Source organism: Neltuma alba, unplaced genomic scaffold, assembly GCF_004799145.2.
Source record: "Neltuma alba isolate B1F8T4 unplaced genomic scaffold, ASM479914v2 tig00010544_pilon, whole genome shotgun sequence".
Taxonomy (NCBI): Eukaryota; Viridiplantae; Streptophyta; class Magnoliopsida; order Fabales; family Fabaceae; genus Neltuma; species Neltuma alba.
In genome coordinates, this window is record NW_021635413.1 from 349,621 (window position 1) to 368,368 (window position 18,748).

General features: G+C 33.6%; 2 protein-coding genes across 3 annotated transcripts; one reads left to right on the forward strand and one right to left on the reverse strand.

Annotated features, from left to right (window-relative positions):
- The first annotated feature begins 3,600 nt into the window (after window positions 1-3,600).
- On the forward strand, window positions 3,601-7,713 carry LOC114756905 ((-)-germacrene D synthase). The gene is made up of 7 exons (XM_028945869.1): window positions 3,601-3,764; window positions 4,458-4,737; window positions 5,195-5,567; window positions 5,661-5,879; window positions 6,288-6,429; window positions 6,544-6,792; window positions 7,170-7,713. The coding sequence occupies exons 1-7, from the start codon at window positions 3,624-3,626 to the stop codon at window positions 7,461-7,463; spliced, it is 1,698 nt and encodes a 565-aa protein (XP_028801702.1). The 5' UTR covers window positions 3,601-3,623; the 3' UTR covers window positions 7,464-7,713.
- A 1,783-nt stretch (window positions 7,714-9,496) lies between these two features.
- On the reverse strand, window positions 9,497-16,902 carry LOC114756906 (N-acetyltransferase 9-like protein). Of its 2 annotated transcripts, none has more exons than XM_028945871.1 (7): window positions 16,655-16,902; window positions 16,252-16,323; window positions 13,202-13,289; window positions 12,589-12,721; window positions 12,179-12,217; window positions 9,557-9,646; window positions 9,497-9,524 (listed from the first exon to the last, which is right to left on the reverse strand). In XM_028945871.1, exons 1-6 carry the CDS (start codon window positions 16,884-16,886, stop codon window positions 9,566-9,568), a joined length of 645 nt encoding a protein of 214 aa, XP_028801704.1. In that variant the 5' UTR covers window positions 16,887-16,902; the 3' UTR covers window positions 9,497-9,524; window positions 9,557-9,565. The 2 variants fall into 2 exon arrangements, with proteins under 2 accessions (XP_028801704.1, XP_028801703.1); XM_028945870.1 differs by having other exon boundaries at window positions 9,497-9,521; window positions 9,554-9,646.
- Between the last annotated feature and the right edge of the window lie 1,846 nt (window positions 16,903-18,748).

Consider the following 18,748-nt stretch of genomic DNA (forward strand, 5'->3'; position numbering starts at 1 on the left):
CACAAGAACATAGGCTTTTCTTAGGTAGAAGAAAAAAGAAGATGAACAGTGGGCTTTCCTATAGTTAGGCCCCATCTCTCTTTCCTAATCTAACTCATTGTCACAAAATAAAATGATAGAAAAGTTCACTATCTTGCTTCTTTTTTATCAAAAAATTCTGAGTATCTTCCTCTAATCCTTACTCTCTTATCTATAAGCTCCACTTAGGGGTTTTTTTTTTTTTTTTAATTTTCTTCAATTATGACTCATAATATAACTTCCTATTTAAGCACCAAATCATTATTAAATTGTGATTTTTTATTTTCATTTTCACCTTTTCCTCTTGCTTGACAATAAGGGTGTTCAATTTGTCCTGTCCCAGTCGTCTTGTCTCGGTCTCGGTAAGTTCAGGATGGGACAAAAAAAATTTCAGGACAGGACAAAATGGGAACAGTGACCGGGAGGGGACAGGACACAGGACGGGGTTGTCCCGTCTCGTCCCGTCCCGGGATATTTTTTTTATATTTAAGTTACTTATTAATAATAATAATTATTTTTATAGTGATTTTTAGCTCTTAAGTTATAGTATTATCTTAACAAAATCTCATTTCTCAATAAAATAATTCATAAAGACATTATATAGTGTTTTCTTTCCTGTGTTTTTTTATAGTATTATTTTTACATCTTTTTTATACTATATAATTGAGCTCTACATAATTTTTTTATGATGTTTTTATCTTTAGAAGCCCAATGTAAAATAAGCATTATAACATAAAAAAAATTCATATAAAAAATTATAGTTTTTTTTTAAAAAAAGGGGGAAGCAGGACGTCCCTGTCCTGTCCCGGTTCGTCTTGATCCTGACGGGACCTGATAGAACCAGGATGGGACGGGACACGGGACAAAATCCCTATCCCATTCCTATTCACCAGGACAGGACCGAGATAGGCCTGTCTCGGTCCGGTCCCGTCCTCCTATGAACACCCCTACTTGACAGTGTGGGAATCCTAAGTATGTCATTTCACTAAGCAATACTTCCTGCACTGAAAAGGGGGAAGCATCCAACTCCATGCCTCCCTCCCTATTGAATGGAGTTGCCCTATTATTAAAATTTTCTGAAATAAGTCCTTCTCTAACATGTGTTTAGAGCTTTTTAGTGGTTGTACTATTGTGATTATTAAAGTAAATTTTGAAAAAGGATTTAGAGTGCAAGTAACCATAGAATTTTAGGTAAACTAGAATACTTAATTGGGAAAAATTGCAAATAAAGACCTTCCAATATATAAAATAGCTATTAGGGACCCTGAATTTGGAAAATAGCTTCAAAGGACGGGGTCCCAAATTGCAAATATGAAATGATGGTGGAATGTCCAAAATGTCTTTCTGTTTTTTTCTCTTTCTTCCTCTCCAGATCTTCTTCCTGATCTTTCCTCCTCCTTTTCCTGTCTCTCTTCGTTCTCTCTTTCCTCTCCAAATTTCCTTCCATCTCCTCACTCCTTCCCAAAGTGTATGGAACTCATAATGTCCTTCGGTAGTCCTCTCTTCATTGTCATCCCCCGTCACTTTCTTTTTATCTTACTTAGCTGCTCTTTCGTCGATAATGAAGTCTCTTCCATCATTCTCTCTGTTGCTGTGGAAGGATAGGAGAGTCGGGGAGTTTGAGGGAGAGTGACAGTCATTTGCAATTCTGGGAGTTCGAGGGAGAGTGATAGTCATTTACAATGCTTGTAATGTTTGCTTACAATGTGTGCGAAGATTGCTTGGTGCTAAGACAATGCCCAACAAATCTGGATTTTTATTCTTCATTTCTATTTTGATTTTCAGCTATGTTCATAATTGAAAATAACAAGTTTGATAAGTTGTTGAAAATAACAAGTTGACAAGTTCTGATACCCACTTCACGACAAGTTCAGTAATGCGAATAATAAGTTTAGCAAGGCAAATAACAACTTCTGATAAGCAATTCATAGAAATTCGAGTTTTTGTGTTAAAATGACAACATTTTCAGATTTCTTTAGCAGATGACAAGTTCTGATACATAATCCATGACAAGTTCAATAAGGCGAATGACAAGTTTAGTAAGGCGAATGACAGCTTCGAATAAGCAATTCATAGGAATTTGAGTTTTTGTGTTAAAATGACAGGTTCCCATTAGGTTTTCATACTTTCTCTGTTAAAATGACTGAATTTCCACATTGATTTATGAAATGACAGATTCACAATAGAAAATGACAAATTCCCATAAGATTTTCATACATTTTCATACTTTTTTTTTGCTGGAATTACAGTTTGTACATTTCTGACATCAACCACTTCTGATAAACACGAAATGACAAGTTCACAATGAAAAATGCCAAGTTAAGTATGGTAAATGACAAGTTCCCATAACATTTTCATACTTTTTCTATTGGAATTACAATTTGCACATTTCTGATAGCACCCACTTCTAATAATTGCAAACAAGCTTTAAATTGTGGAAATCAAGTATGATGTTGTATTTCGGTGGATAAATCAATCAAGGTGTGGGATGTGAGGAACAAACGAGCCCTAAATATAGTGCTAAACAAATAAAGTTCTTGTCTTATATGTAGAATTTGATGGTTTCTTGTTCATATGATATGAAAATTTACATTTGGGATTTCATGGTTGAGGATGCACTTATGAGTGGATATGATCATCATAGTGCATTTGCCGCTGGTGTTGATATGAGCATGCTTCTTGAATGGCTTATGAGAGTTCTGGTGCTATAGTTTTATACATTAGGAGGAAATGAAAGGTGAAGTTGATGATGAAAGATGTTAATGAGAAGTGATTGCTGTCAGAAATCTGCACATTGTTATTTCAGCAGAGAAATTTACAATTGTATGAAAACGTGATGGAAACTTGTCATTTTACATACTTAACTTGTCATTCGCTATTATGGACTTGTAATTTACTATTTATCAGAAGTGTTTGCTGTCAAAAATCTGAACATTATTATTTTAATAGAGAAATTTACAATTGTATGGAAACGTTATGGGAACTTATCATTTTACATACTTAACTTGTCATTCGCTATTGTGAACTTATCATTTATTGTTTATCAAAAGTGGTTGCTATCAGCAATGTGCAAATTGTAATCCCAGCAGAAAATGTATGAAAATGTATAAAAATGTTATGGGAACTTTTCATTTGCCATACTTAGTTTTAAGATAAAAAATAAAAAGTGAATAAATTTTTAAATATAATAGAAGAAAATAAATATAGAGAGAAAAAAAGAGGAGATGCAATCATAAAAATCTTGTTTTTTCCCCAAATCTCTCCATATATGGAGAGAAAATTTAGAGAGAAAATGAGATATGGAGTCTATTTTATTTTCTCCTCCACTTTTCTTTCCTCTCACATTTTCTTCCTTGTCCAAACAAGAAAAAACTTGTTTCTCTTCATGTTTTTCTCTATAGTATTCTCCCCGCTCTAATTTTCTTTCAATCCAAGCAAGTGGCAATGATTGGGGGCAGACGATAAGAGGAGAGTAGCCGCCTCCTTATAGATAGGATGAAAGGGATGTGGGTGGTAGATATTCATAGATGTTTATTTCACTCTGTCACCGGAAGACGCCTTTTAGACGGATTCAAGTCTTCTGGTGATAACCAGTGAACCACAATATGTCTGGAAATGCTGCTTCATCAATTTTTCCTCCTTCAAACCCCAAAAATATTCCCACATCCAATTCGGATCGACAATGTGCAGATTATCATCCTTCTCCTTGGAATGATTATTTCCTTCAATACGCTTCTGATTCTTTGGTATCTACATTTCTTACTTTTCTTTGCCCTCCCTCCAGTGATAATCAAGTTCAAACTATCACTGCGTTCTTTTCATTTTGATTTATGATCCGATATTTCTACATATTTTAGTGCTGAGTGTTAGTACTGAATGTATGTCGTCTGATGCAGTCTTTTACATTTGCAAGGGAAAAAAGTTGTTAATTGCATAATTTGAATTATATCGATTTGGATTTGATGCTCGCTTCAGGAACACATTAAGGCTAATTTTAGCAGTATTCAAATGCTTGATTTGCTTCGGATTGGGTTTGAGTATTAGGAAGTGCCTGGATAAGCTTCTTGGAAGTGATTTTATAGTGTATGAGATAAGTGTGTAAGAAAAATATTATTTTTTATTTTATTTTATTGATTTTAAGGGTTGTCAAACTCCCCCTAACCAGATCGAACTAAACCAATCGATTTAGCCCAAGTAGGAACCCTAATGAGTTCTTAGTGAAACCTTTTCGTCTTGTTTTGTTTCTTGTTCTGATTAATTCAGGATGAGTTTGTTTAAATCATGCCAAAAAGAGTATTTAAATAATTATCAGTAACTTTTTTTCTTCTTATAATATTTTCGAAACCATGCAATGTGTTATCTAATTATTAAACACTTTTGTAGTGTTTATAGTCTAGAAATAGTTAATATAACGGCAAGTTGTTTAAAATTATATGCAGGAAATTGATGATGAAATGAAGAGAAGCATTGAAACATTGAAAGAAGAAGTGAGGAAGATGCTTGTCTCTATCATGGGGAAGCCCTTAATGAAAGCTGAAATGGTTGATTCAATTCAACGTTTGGGGTTGTCTTATCATTTTGAAGCTGAGATTGATGAAGTGTTGAAGCAAATTCACAATGATTCTGTTGAAAATAATGAAATAACTCATATTGAAGATCTCCATTCTGTTGCTCTGCTCTTCAGGTTATTGAGGCAACATGGATATCCTACTTCAGCTGGTACATATGTGATTACACATGGTTCTTAAGTTCTTCAATTTGTTTTGGGATTTGATTCCCATGTTAAAAAAATATTCGTCAATCTTTTTGTTTGTCATGTTATTGAATAAATATATCGTAGCATGTGAAATAAACAGATCTAGTCAAATAGTTCATTAAGATTCTTTGAACAGTTTCGCATCGAGGTAGGCGTACAATTAAAATTTTAAATGTTTTATACTTAATTAATACATTCATACAGATTTTAGAGCATATATTATTTATAAGTTATGAATAATGTGACTAACCTCAAAATCCATATGACAAATGTAATTCAGTTGGTTTTTTGGCAAATAAAAAGGGTTTCTTTAATTTTCTCTTTTCACAAATAAAAATAGTAATACAGGCTTTTTTTTCCTACAAAAACTGGCTGCTTTTCTTTTTCTTTTAACTGATACACACAAATCTTCATCACCAGATGTGTTCAACAAGTTCAAGGATGAGAAAGGAAACTTTAGCGAAACACTTACTTCAGATGTTGAAGGAATGATAAGTTTATATGAGGCCTCTCATCTGAGTATTCATGGAGAAGACATTTTAGATAAAGCACTCGCTTTCACCACCAACCATCTCCAATCCATCACCGCTGAATCAAACCCTTTTGTTGCAGCAAAACTAAATCATGTCTTGAACCAATGTCCATATAGGGGAATACCAAGGCTAGAGGCAAGAAAGTACATCTCAATCTACCACCTTCACCCTTCCCATAACGAAGTCCTTTTGACCTTAGCAAAACTAGACTTCAACGCACTCCAAAAGCTTCATCAAAAAGAAATTGGCAACATTTGCAAGTAAGTTCTCCAGCCTTTGGGAAACAAAAGGAAGAAATATAAACATTATAGTTGTGATATATTAATTATACATATATACTTTCCTTTTTGCAGATGGTGGAACAGTTTGGATGTGCCAAGAAATCTATCATATGCAAGAGGCCGGATTGTGGAAAGTTTCTTTTGGGGTCTTGTGGTTATTTTCGAGCCTCAATACTCCAAAGGCAGAAGCGTCTTGGCCAAAGAAATTAGCTTCTTAACTCTCATTGATGATACATACGATGTTTATGGCACCCTTGATGAACTAGAACTCTTCACTGCCTCGATTGAGAGGTTTATAATTAGCATAATCTATTCATTACTACCTCATATCTTTAATATGAGAGTTATGTAACTAATCTGCAGGTATTAAAGAAGTTAGTTATTTATAACAAATAAATATTTACTTTCCTAAAATATTTTTATTAATTATATGCATTAGAACTACTTTTTGATAAAAACCTTTTTACATGTGCAATCAAATGGGATGTAGTAGACAAAAATTATAAACTTGGAGGATAACCACTTATCTAACTCTCATATTAAGAATAAAAGGTAGTGTTATTTTTGGAACATGTTTGTTGAACTTTGAACTTAGGCCATGTTTCTCTCTCTCTTTCTCTCCTTTCATCTAGTTTTAATTTACGTCTGGTGTTTAATGTTAAACTATTTTTTTTAAAATTTATTAATATGCTTACACAGATGGGATACTAGTTGCTTGGATGACCTCCCAGGATATATGAAGCTACTTTATAAGGAACTATTGAATCTGTTTGAAAAAATAGATGATGAGGACATGGGCAAAGAAGGAAGGTCACACAATGTTGACTATCTCATAAAAGATGTATCATCTTGTCCATATGATAAATTTCTTTATATTGCTAATTCTTTTAGACAATTTAATAAACAAGATATAACTATTTTTTCTTTTAACATAAAATACTGTTTTATATGCCAGTTTAAAAAGATTGTACAAGCTTACATGACAGAAACCAGATGGTTACAAAGAAACTATGTACCAACAACAGAGGAGTACTTAAAGATAGCCACAATAACTACTTGTTTTACATTCCTATCCATGTCATCTTTCATTTGTATGGGAGACATTGTAACTGAGGATGTTCTCAAATGGGTAGAGACCCACCCTAAGATTCTCAGAGCTGCTTCTATTATTGGCAGGCTCATGGATGACATCGTCTCTAACGAGGTATGTATGTATTACCTCTAGTTCTTCATATAAGATCTAACTGACTAATTTATGGATGTTAAAAAAGTTAAACAAATTACTTAATTATATAACATATGTTACATGATTTCTTTGAGACACATTTATGTGGATCATTAGATTACATATTCATGTATAAGTCAGACAAATTAGTTTAGAGAAAAATAATGAATATAAATACCTTAAAGTAATTTATTTAGTTTCTTTAATCTCTTTAAATTAGTTAATTGAGTCTTATATTAAAGATCAAAAGTAATATAACTTATCAACATATGCCAAATAAAAATCTTTCTCTCTTCAATAAAATTTCACCCTATAATCTAACCTACTCTTAATTAAAAATCTTTATGCTGGTGCAGTTTGAGCAGAAAAGAAAGCACATCGCCTCACTTTTGGAGTGCTATATGAAGGAACATGGAGTGTCAAGGCAGGAAGCCATAGATGAATTAAGGAAGATGCTTGAGAGAGCCTGGAAGGATATCAATGAGGAATGTCTTAGACCAACTCAAGTACCTATGCCCTTTCTTATGATACTTCTGAATCTTGCTCGTTTCATGGATGTGATGTACAAGGAAGCTGATAATTATACTCATGCTGGAGGAATCATGAAGGAGTTCATTACTCTACAACTTGTGGATCCTGTGCCAATATGAGCAACATATATATGCATATTGGGGCTTCTTTGCTAAAATGTGTCCCTTTATAACTTTGGCTTTATTCCATGGGTTAGGGTCTGAATTTACTTGGAAGTTTTCAGTTTTCACTGAGGAGCATTGAGCACTTAGAATTTTTTTGGATACAAGTTTGTCTCGAAAGTTTAAAATCCTAGTAATATTGTCTACCTCCTACCATTAAAAACAGTCAGTGTTAACATTTTAATGGTCAACATTAGTTTTTAATAGCAAGGGGTAATATTGCTATAATTTTAAACTTTTAAAGCAAATTTGTACCTAAAATTTTTTTCTAGTGCCTAATGCTTCTAAAGAAAAACTTTTGAAGTAAATTTGCGTCTTATCCTTTATTGAAGTACGGTATGAGGAATCATCAATAAAATGTGTGATGCATCGTGCTTGCTTAAATGCGTAGGTCATTATGTGCTTTTGCAGAATAAAATATGATGTCTTCTTGTGTTATTTGCCCCCAAAAAAAAAAAATTTCGGTCTCTCTTTTCCCTTCCTCTTCTATTTGTACTGATATGGTTTCCAGCATATGCTTTCATAAGTCATTGGATCTTATTATTAGAATTATGATAAATTCAAGAGCAAAAGAGTAAATAAAAGAAAATATTGGGCAAAGTATATAATTATTAAAAAAGCCGAAAGATTAGAAAGAGATTTTCAAGGCAGAATTGAGGCCTAGGAATTATATTTAAAATTTAAATGCCTCAAAATTAATTCCTCACGTGAAATTGTGTAGGGGTAGCATGAGGGAAGAATTCTTAAGCAAATGCAAATGGATGACTTGAGTTAGGAATTTAAGGTAAGGGGCTAGCTGTGAAGGGTTAATAATTGAGTATATAATGGAGAAGTTAATTATGCTTAGGAGATACATAAAAATTATGCATATTGATCTGCCTATACGTGTATGATTGATAAGCTGTGTGCTGTGCCCAAACCCCTCAAGCAAGAAAGTGCAAGAAAAGCTAGTAAAAAGAAGTGGGAAGATTGTGTAAGAGATAGCTTAGCATGAGTACATGTAATTATGTAAATCCCTTCTCCTAGTTATTGCCATGGCCTGCACTTCGTTGTTCAATTCAGTTATATGTAAAGTGTTGTTTTGCATGCTCGGTTTAACCATGCATTTACATGTTGAAATGTGATTTTTGCTGCTAAAATTCTCCCAAATCTTACCCTTTTTCTATTACGTATCAACATAGAATTTCATCCAGAGGAAAACGCAAGCTAGCGGAGGAGTAGGCTAAGTGAAGCACTAGAGAAGATTTAATCTGTTTATTAATATGCAAGTTGTTTTATCATGTGGGTTGTTGGATGTATATTTATTTAAGATTACGTGTAAGTGAATTTATGTTTGGTCTGCAATGACACTCCATAAGGAGGGAGAAAAGAATGCCCAAGGTAAGTGCTATGCCCAAGCGCTATGCCATAAGCACAGCGAGAATGTGTAAAATAGGCAGTTAACCAGCTAGAAGATATTATGGCATTTAGACCTATAATTTTAACAGCTTACTTGTAACTTGAGAAGACACTATGAGGTTTATTGGTATGCTTTAATTTTAACAGCTTACTTGTAACTTGAGAAGACACTATGAGGTTTATTGGTATGCTTTCTGACCAAAAAAAAAAAAAGCAATCTAACAACTTTTTTAGTCTGGGTGAAAAAGTATGGAACATCCTATGTAAACGACAGGAAGGAGTAGCCAATATCACAAGCTTATGCGATGTTTTTAAAAATTTTACTCCTAACCTAGTCCTCCCCATAGGGAAGGGAAACACAGACACACATCACATTGCCCACCTTGAGGCTAGAACCCAGAACCTCCCATTCAAGGCTAAAACAAGCTTATGCTTTGTTAACAGGAAGCTTCATGCAATTTATGGAACATGAAACATAAGTGTTAGCATCTAGATTTTAATTCGGTGTTTGAGCTGAGAAAGGCAAGACCAGCTAAATGATTAATCATTAACGTAGAAACTCAGAATCTTATACATAGTCTGGGCAACCTAGGAGCCACATACCATTAGTAAGAGTTTAATCTATCACAGAAAAGTGACATGACCAGAAAGGTTTCGTGAATTCATGTGTATTTGACCACAGCACCCATCAAAGCCAGCATCTCCTCATGCTTGGGTTGTGTTACTTTGAACTCGAAAGTCACCTGTGACAAGTTAGTGAACAAGTCCATCAACTATGAATCTCTTGTGTAAGTGAAAGAAAGCAGCTTCAATACTCGGGGAATAAAAACAGATCAGTAATGCAATGATGGATTCTTTTGGACAGGTGGACTTTAAATTTGGTTCATCTATTCAATGTCAACATGATATATAAAAGGAGAATTCTACAAATGGCCTATCATTTTCCCATATAGAATATTATAATAGAAAATAACAAACCTTATCCCACTAAGTAATGTCTTGTTGTACAGATTTAGTGACATCACTATGCTCTATCAGCAACTAATTGTACAAATATACTATTTACCATGAGATCTCATTTGAAAATTTCCTTAAATGTCTTTTTTGCCTCCCTCTATATCCTTTCATAGGGGTGAAAATTATCTATTCAACTCTCTTTACTGGCACCTCTTTTACCATTATTTACATATATGCAAATCACCTTAATCAATTTTCTACCTTTTCTCCTCTGTAGGCCCCATCCTAACTTTTTCTCATACACAATCATTTCAGATCTTGTCTTTTCTTGTAAGAACAAACATGCATCTTAGCATTTTTGCCTCTGCTTACCTTTTTTTTGCTATTGTTGTCTCTTCAACAGCCAACATTCATTACAATACAGTGTTGTACATCTTATAGCAGTTCAATAAAATTTCCCTTCAAGCTTAGTAGGAATTGATGCCTTTAAATTTGTTAAGTACTTTGTAGTCACACTATAATGCAAAAAAAGATCCAAAAATCATGAGTAGAATATTATAAGGCGCTTGAAAGCCATCTACTTGTTCATCCCCTCTCATTTGTCAAAAAATAGAACCCACATTAACTGATGAGCAGAAACCAGAGTTTCATTATTCTTCAGCTTTGGAACTAAGAGGTAAACCCCCTGGGGCTCATAGAAAACTTAGCTAACTCATTGGTCTTGCCCAATATCAAACTTGAGAGTCATCCAAAGGCAAGGCCATCTCCAATGGCAAAAGGCTCTCAACCTCCTGATCCTCGGTCACAAAGAACTTGGATCAAAAGTCTGGCAAAAGGGAGAGGAGCCTTGATGGGTTCAATTCAGTGATTTTGTGAATAAATGGAGTGAGGTTAGATTTTGGGTGAATGAGAGAGACGGATAGACTTGGCTTTCAAGTGTTCCACAAATGATTTTTGGATATCATTTGACATTCTGATATCCTACAAGATAAATGATAAGCAAGTGCCATGATGTCAAATAAATGGTCGGATCAACGTTTTTCTTGCTAAGATATTCACAAATAGTTACCGAAGAGTTGAACAGAAACAATTTTAGATCATGGGCAGGTAAACTTAATTTTAAATCAACAGGACCATATTGAACTTCTTCCAAGCCAGAGGGACCAAAATTGTCCTTGAGTCCTTGGACCTCTTTCTAGGAATCTTTTAATTTATCCCTCAGCAAGAATATGTGTCTCACATTTCCATTTTTCAACATCATATAACAACAACAAGCCTTATCCTACTAGGTTATGAATCATGTTAAATAGTTAATAAATGAACACCAACTTGCACTTAATTTACATAGTTAGTTACTGATGGGATTAGCCATCCAAATCAGCCCACCCCCATCACTAAAGCCTACAGTAGAGAATCAAAAGCAGAAACAGAATTACTTCAATTTGGGAGTTTTAAGCTTGTCTACTAGGATTTCATCCTTCATTTGCATAGACGTTCCTACCACTACCCTAGTTTCCAATATTCAATTTATTTGTTATTTGGGCCTGAGGATCACTTGCATGGCAGGTTCAAAATACCCTTATTGCACATTCCTCATTACATTAATCAGTGGTAATTAATATTTAATACTCCCTCCGTTCCTTATTATAAGAGACATTTGATGCTTATGGCATGTTCCTATATATAAGAGACACTTACAAGTTGTGTCTACTTTTTTGTGTTGATTTACTATTTTACCCATATTTATTATCTTCAACTCACACTCTCTCTCCCTCCCACTTCTCTTTCTTTTAATAATTTAATTGTTCTTTCTCATGCTCTCTCTCCTTATTAATGAGGGCATTTTTAGAAAAAAATTATATTTTTTACACATTAATTGTTCTTAACTAATTTTAACTGTTTTTTTTGATCAACGTACTTCGGTTATTTGTCTCTTATAATAAGGAACGGAGGGAGTAGTTATGATTTTAGGTTTTCAGCTTTGGTTTTCTGGTTTTAGATCACATAAAATATTAGTATCCAAGAGTTTTCAATTAACATCACTCAAAGTCTCAAACTAAAGCACGTGTTTAGGCATAGTTTACAAGATGAAGTAAAAAGTAGATCAATACAGTTATTGAAAGAAGCCATTTAAGGATTGATTTGAATTGAGAACAAGAATCCACATTTTTCCGAATGCAACTAATAACCATCAATCAGCTATGTGGAAAGGATAATCTTATCAAAGAAAATAAATGTCCTAAAAAAAAATGATTTTCCACAAACTAGTGCATCCTTCTAAAGTTTAAGGTGGTTACAGATATAAAACGTATTCTCACCTCTTTGAAGATACTGCTATGTGAAATTTGCACAAAACCCTACGCAAAGCCAATAAGGTTAGTCAATCTTAGAGAATTAAACAGATATTTGTAGCCACAAAAAAATCAGACACCAGCTTTTTAATTCTGGGCAAAAAAAAGTGTCTACCCATAAAACCCAGTACATAATCAATCATGAACATATAGGAAGACAAATATATTTCAGACCAAATCCTTGGAAAGAGGGAGTGATCATTGAAAAGTATATATTCAAATAAAGTATGTCCCTTAAATTACATGAAAAATTAATAATAATTTGTCCAATCAAAGCATTAAATTGTGGGATAACCATGCAGATAAATTATATCCCTGGTTCTAAGACCTACAGTTTGTCTAGCAAACAACGAACAAAAAAGGGGAAGCAAACAAACCAATTTTTGGAACATGTTAAGGGATGCGGCATTTGATTCGCCAATTTTAGCCCGGAAGATGTTGATCCCTAACTTCTCAATTGCAAAGGCCATCATCATTAGAACAGTTTCCTTTCCAAGTCCTTTACCACGGCTATGCTAGCAAAAACCAAAGCAACAGAAAATGAGAACAAGAAAATGTAATACCCCAAATTCCATGACTAACGTAATATGTCAACGCTCTAAAATGTTTCATGGTCTGGAAATTTTATGCTTGGCTCAATATAAGGTTATCACTGAACATAAATTCATAAGACCATATGCCCAATTTTGATCTATGTTCCCCAACCATTACCAATTACTATCTCCTCATCTTATTTTACATATCAAGTCATTAACTAGAGCTTAAAAATGGTAATGCAACAGCCCCATCTCAATTTTCTTAAATAAGCAGCAGCGTTACCTCTCTATCTCACGCTATCCACATCCCCACCCAAGCAATGGAAATTCACTTGCTATAGAAGGAAGGAAATATGGAACATAGACAACATGAAAACAGCTAAAAAGACGAGTATGCCTATTAACATATAAGAACAAATCCACGCAATTATGATAAGAAAGTCAAGCCAAGTACCTCTTTGGTTCAGCAATCATTATCTCAATCTCTGCCATCTGAGGATTATCCAAGTCATTCATGAATATATTTACATCACCAACCATAGCTGAAAATGGGGCATATTATTAACTCCCTTTAACAAAATATTTGGAGCTCTAAAAGGGCCGACTATATCTATACATGAGTCCAGCAAAATTTATAGCCTTTTATCTTTTAAAGACCATCAAGGATGTAATTGTATCCAATGTTTCTGGTAAATTTGAAACAATTCTGTACTTGCCAACTATTCTGCCAAATGATGTACACATGATGAATTTTTTTTGTGACCTCTGGAGTTTTGTTTAGCAACTAGTATCATATCTCCTCATAAAAACTCGTTAACAATCACTATTGTTTGTAAACAAGAATAAAATATGAGGTGTAGCTTCTGGAAAAATACCTGGAAGAGTAACCTACCATGAAAAAAATATAGAGTAGGAAAAATTCCGAAGTGTTTACTACAAGGCAGCTAACTCACTGTAACTCTATTTTATAATGTTACTGTTCACATACTCACAACATATCAATGGAACCTTGCATCATACATGCACCAGTAATGAATTTATCAGAGGCATTTTCAAATATAAAAAAATGAACAATATAAAACAACTAATGTCTGCAGAATTGTGCACCAAAAAAAAATGTGCAGAATTAATAAAAAATGAATAGATAAATCTTCCTAGTACGTTTTATGTTTTTCAAGAGACCGAAGGCTAATTGCTGCTTGCAAGAATTACACTGATTCAATTAATTTGGCTCTGCACTATTAAACAGCTCCAAGTCAAATGACATCTGACATTCTTTGCCATCCTTTCATTCCTTATTTCAAATTCTCTTCCCCTTCCTCCATTGCCTCAATAATTTCTTCTTAGCAACTGTTGCATATTAGTCAATGAGTAATAACCCATCAGTGCTTCATTACTTACTCAACTTCATGTTTTGCCAATACAAATGTTGTAAGGGATACAGATGGAAAATGAGGTAGCGATTTGAAAATATCTTGCCTTAGATTCGGACGCTCAGAGTGATGCATACATTAGTCATAGGACAGGCATTTGCAGATTGGATTGAATATCGTGGAAGTTGGTCAGAATATCTAACTCTCGTAACTTTTCATAAGGTTCAAGTTTGTGCGATCTCAGCCTACAGAATATTATGGGTGTCCCACCAACAAGAGCTCGACATTAAATAATTACTCCCTACAGTCTTTTTATAAGATTCAAATAACTAAATTTTATGATTCAAGAAATCTGTTAACATCAGTTTAAAAAAAAAAGTAATAAATATATAAGAAATGTATTGTTTTTTCCCCCAAATATGGCCTTATTTATAAGAGGGTAAGTGAGAGAGAGAAATAGTGAGAAAAAAGATGAAAACAATGCATGGAAAAAGATAATGAGAGAGAATAGAGGCAACTTTTTAAAGCATCATCTCTCTCCCCTCTTGTAAATATAATTCTCAGCAAACTTTTTAATTAATGCAATAGATAAAATTAATTAGGGGTAAACTTGATAAACATTCAATGTTCAAACAATCCCAAGCTGCATCTTATAAAAAGGAGCGGATCAACTAAAAAATTTGGATCTTATATAAGCGAGTAATCTGGAAGAGGCAACTCATAGTGCAACTAACTACAGGATGCGGAACTCCTTAATAGGTGGTATGTCAAAGCGCCAACAGTTACTACTGGAGGAAATACCTACTCTATTGAGAATACCGTAACGAATCATGTGCAGAGGGGTGCATGTCATTCTGATGGAGATTGAATGCCTATGCTGCACATCTCTTTGAAGAATCCATGTGGAAGAGGCAGAAATTTATTAAATAAAAGTGGAAGTCTGCACGTTCAAATTGAGTCGTATAAGTCCAATGCAGTTACTGATGATTCGTTTAGCTGTCCCCAAGTCTCTTATCTCTGACATACCTGGTTGAACAGTTCCCAAAACAGGATAATGAGAGGACAGCCTTATCATTAACCCCAGAGTAATGAATATTGGAATGCAACTGCACCCAGGCATCACGTCCAACTGCTCGAATTTCATCAGATTTTTAACACACTAATTCTTGTCAGTGTGAACAAGTGACAAATTGTCAAGGTTAACGAAGATAGCTCTGTCATATGTCCTACAACGATAGCTGGCACAGGTGTCTGAATCACCGTGGTAGAAATGTTAAAGATTATTATGCTTCAATGTCCTCATCTTGGCTATGAACACAGCTATTCTGATGTCTCTTGAACTACATTTGAATAACATAATTGTAGAATCTGACTGTCATTCAATGGTTAAAGCCGTTAAAGGAGATCATATTGCTACAGAATGGAGCAGTACCGCTTTGCTTGAGGATATTTCCTCTCTTAATAGTAATTTTATTAATATTTCTTTTTGCTTGGGTCAGTAATCATCCTAAATTAGCTGTAGATTGGTTAGCCAATAATGCCACAAAGGATGTGCTTATTTAGCTGGGTTTTATCATCCTCGTTCTCTTTATAAAATATTTTATCACTGGACTCTCTGAGTGTTCAACGTTGCGTTTGTTAAATCTGCATACTGGCAGATTGGTGTGTGCTCTTAACTGCTTTATTTGCAATGAACATGTATCAGCACTAAAAGAAATTGCCACAATAATCTCATAAAAACATCAATAAAGTACCTATTTATAGACCTATACAAAGATCATAACAAATTAGTTGCTTGAAACAAGGTCGATACTCTGCAATATATTCTGGTATGCATAATATGAGCAGTACACACAGATTAAAGAAATGATATACTCTATTAAGCATTTAGGCAGTAAAAATTAAAATGGAATAGGAGAAAGATTGGCTGAAACATGTAATCCAAGGAACATCATTACTACAGATGAAGAAGCATGAAAAGAATAATAGCCATCAAGTGAAGAACTTCTCTTTATTCAATCAAAAGCAAATCCAGAGTTACAAGCATGAAATTCTATTCCCCTTCTTTCTCTTAATGTTTATCTCAACCAAAGAGAAGTTCAAAATTATGAAGGCTGAAAATTTAAGGTACCTTCAACATGGGGCTCTCCATGTGTAAACTCTCCAACAACCAGGTCCTTATCCAATACAATGAAGGTCTCCTCTGCACAATAAAACAATCCATAACGATCCTTAGGACATCAAGGTTCAAAAACTCCTCTACCTGATGACAATGCTTAGAAATAAAGCCAATTTCCATACTGTTCACGCAAGTTGCAAAAAAATTTCCCCGAAAAATTGAAATAAGAAAGGGAAAAAAAAAAGAAAAAGGAAAGACACGAAAACCCAGTACACAAACTCTCTCTTTCACAAATGTACCCAAGATGGGATAGAATATCCACAAAGAGGTCAGCTCTGCAAAAGCCGCCCACAATCTTCTCAGTAAATTAAAACTCAGATATAAATGGGAAGAGAGAAAGGAGAAAAAGAATAACTGTCAGGGTCTTGAGACCATGAAAGCTGCATCTGGTACTCCTGATCGAGTGTAAGAGGCTCAGACCCTGTAGCTTCAAGAAGAGACGGTTCTTGCATCCACTGGTGATACTTCGGCACGTGGGCTTCCATGTATCGAACCAATATCACTTTCTCTCCTTCTAAGCTCACTCTCTCCTTACTTCTCTCCTGCGTGAGGTTCAAGCTGCTCTCAAGCTCCGGAGCCATGGCCATGGTCGAACCAATTGGCAATGGCGAGCGTTCCCGAAAGGCGAAAGCTTTTTGAAAATCTAAATTCTTTGTTCGAAAAAACTAAATTCCTGAAGGAATAATGACAAAAACAGATGGTCATAAAAAAAAAAAAAAAAAAGAAGTGGTCATAAAAAAAAAGACAAAAACAGAAACTAAATTTTGTAAATACTAAACAAAGAATATCAACAAAAATTTATTATTATTTGTAAATTCAAACTTATCAATACCAAATAAAATTATGTTATCAAACCTGATTTGGAATTTACAATTTTCAGTTTCTTTTTCTATTCTTTTCATATTTATAAATGATTTTTAAAATATTTTATACAAATTAAAAAAATTTTAGATTTTATTAACTCTCAGTTCAACAACTTTTTTAATTTTATCCTTATTTAATTTAATATATACTATATCTCATATAAATAAAATCAAGATAATAATAAATAAAAAGTAAAATTGTATTAAAAACATGGGAGAATAACAGAAAAAGAAACTGGAAATTACAAATCCCAAATCAAGTTTGGTAACACAACTTTATTTGATATTAACAAGTCTGAATTTGCAAATGACAACAAATTTTTATTAACATTCCTTATTTGGTATTTACAAAATTCCAGTTTCTTTTTTGGTCATTTTCCCTAAAAAAATTTTCTCAGTATCTTATAAATAAGACAAAAAAAATCTTTTTTTAAATTATAAATAAGACCAGAAGATATTATCGTATCTACTTCAAATTCCATTTAGTCTTCTTGAGCCAAAAAAACCAATGAATTTTTCTCAATAAGAAAGTGAAAAAAAAAAACCTTTGCATAAACCAAACCAAAAAAAGCCAAAAGATATTAGACTATAGAGGTATTTGAATGAAAACCAAACTATGGTTTTAAAAATACTTTTACGATATATGAAATAAATATATAAAGAAGTTTGTCTCGTTTTGCAAAAAAGTGTTAATGTTACCAAATACCACTGTGGAGTTTTCAAAAAATTTATAAACATGCAAAATTTTTGTTCGATTAATATCTCCTCAAAAGCATTAAAAAGAAAATAAAATCATCCCAACAGTTTAAAAACTCATTAATAGTTAAAAATTAACTATCAATATTTTTAAAATGAAAAATTTATTTTTCCATTTATTTGATTTTTCATTTTCCAAAAATAGAAAACTAATATGCCAATCCATATACTTTCCTTCCCTTTTTAATTAGATCCTTCAACTTCTTTTTCTTTTTATAAACTCCTTGTTTCCGCTGTTTAAACCGTCTATCCTTGAATGTTAAAAGTGTTATAACACCATTTAAGTGAATCCACGTAGGATATGACCGGACTCTTTTTTACCAGACACGAAATTCTTAAGTTAAAGACGCAATTTGCAATAGCGTTATTATTTTGAGACTAATGCATTGTTTGGTTCGAAGGTTTTTAAAGGGAAAGGAGGGGAAGGGAAGGGAGGAGAAATTGTGTTTGGTTCAAAAAAATAGAGAGGAGGGGAGGAAAATTTTTTTGTCTTTTAGTGCTCCCCTCCTCTCCTTCTGCTCTCCTCCAAATTTGGGGTTTGTTGGAAGGGAGAAAACTATTGTATTTCATTCTAACTAAATTACCCACATTACCTTTTACATATACCAAGTTTACCCTTTTTATTAAAAAAACACTTTTTTACTTTTATTTGTTTTTAGTCACTATTCTTCTCCCATCGCTTGCTTGGCGTCTACTCCTCTAGCATGTCCGCTATTGGTATTGCCAATTGCTTTTACCAAGCCATGAGTGACACCTCAAACAGCCTTAAACCTGTTCAACTTTCTTCCTCCTTTACCCCTCAAAGACTTCCTTCCTTTGATTGCAAATTC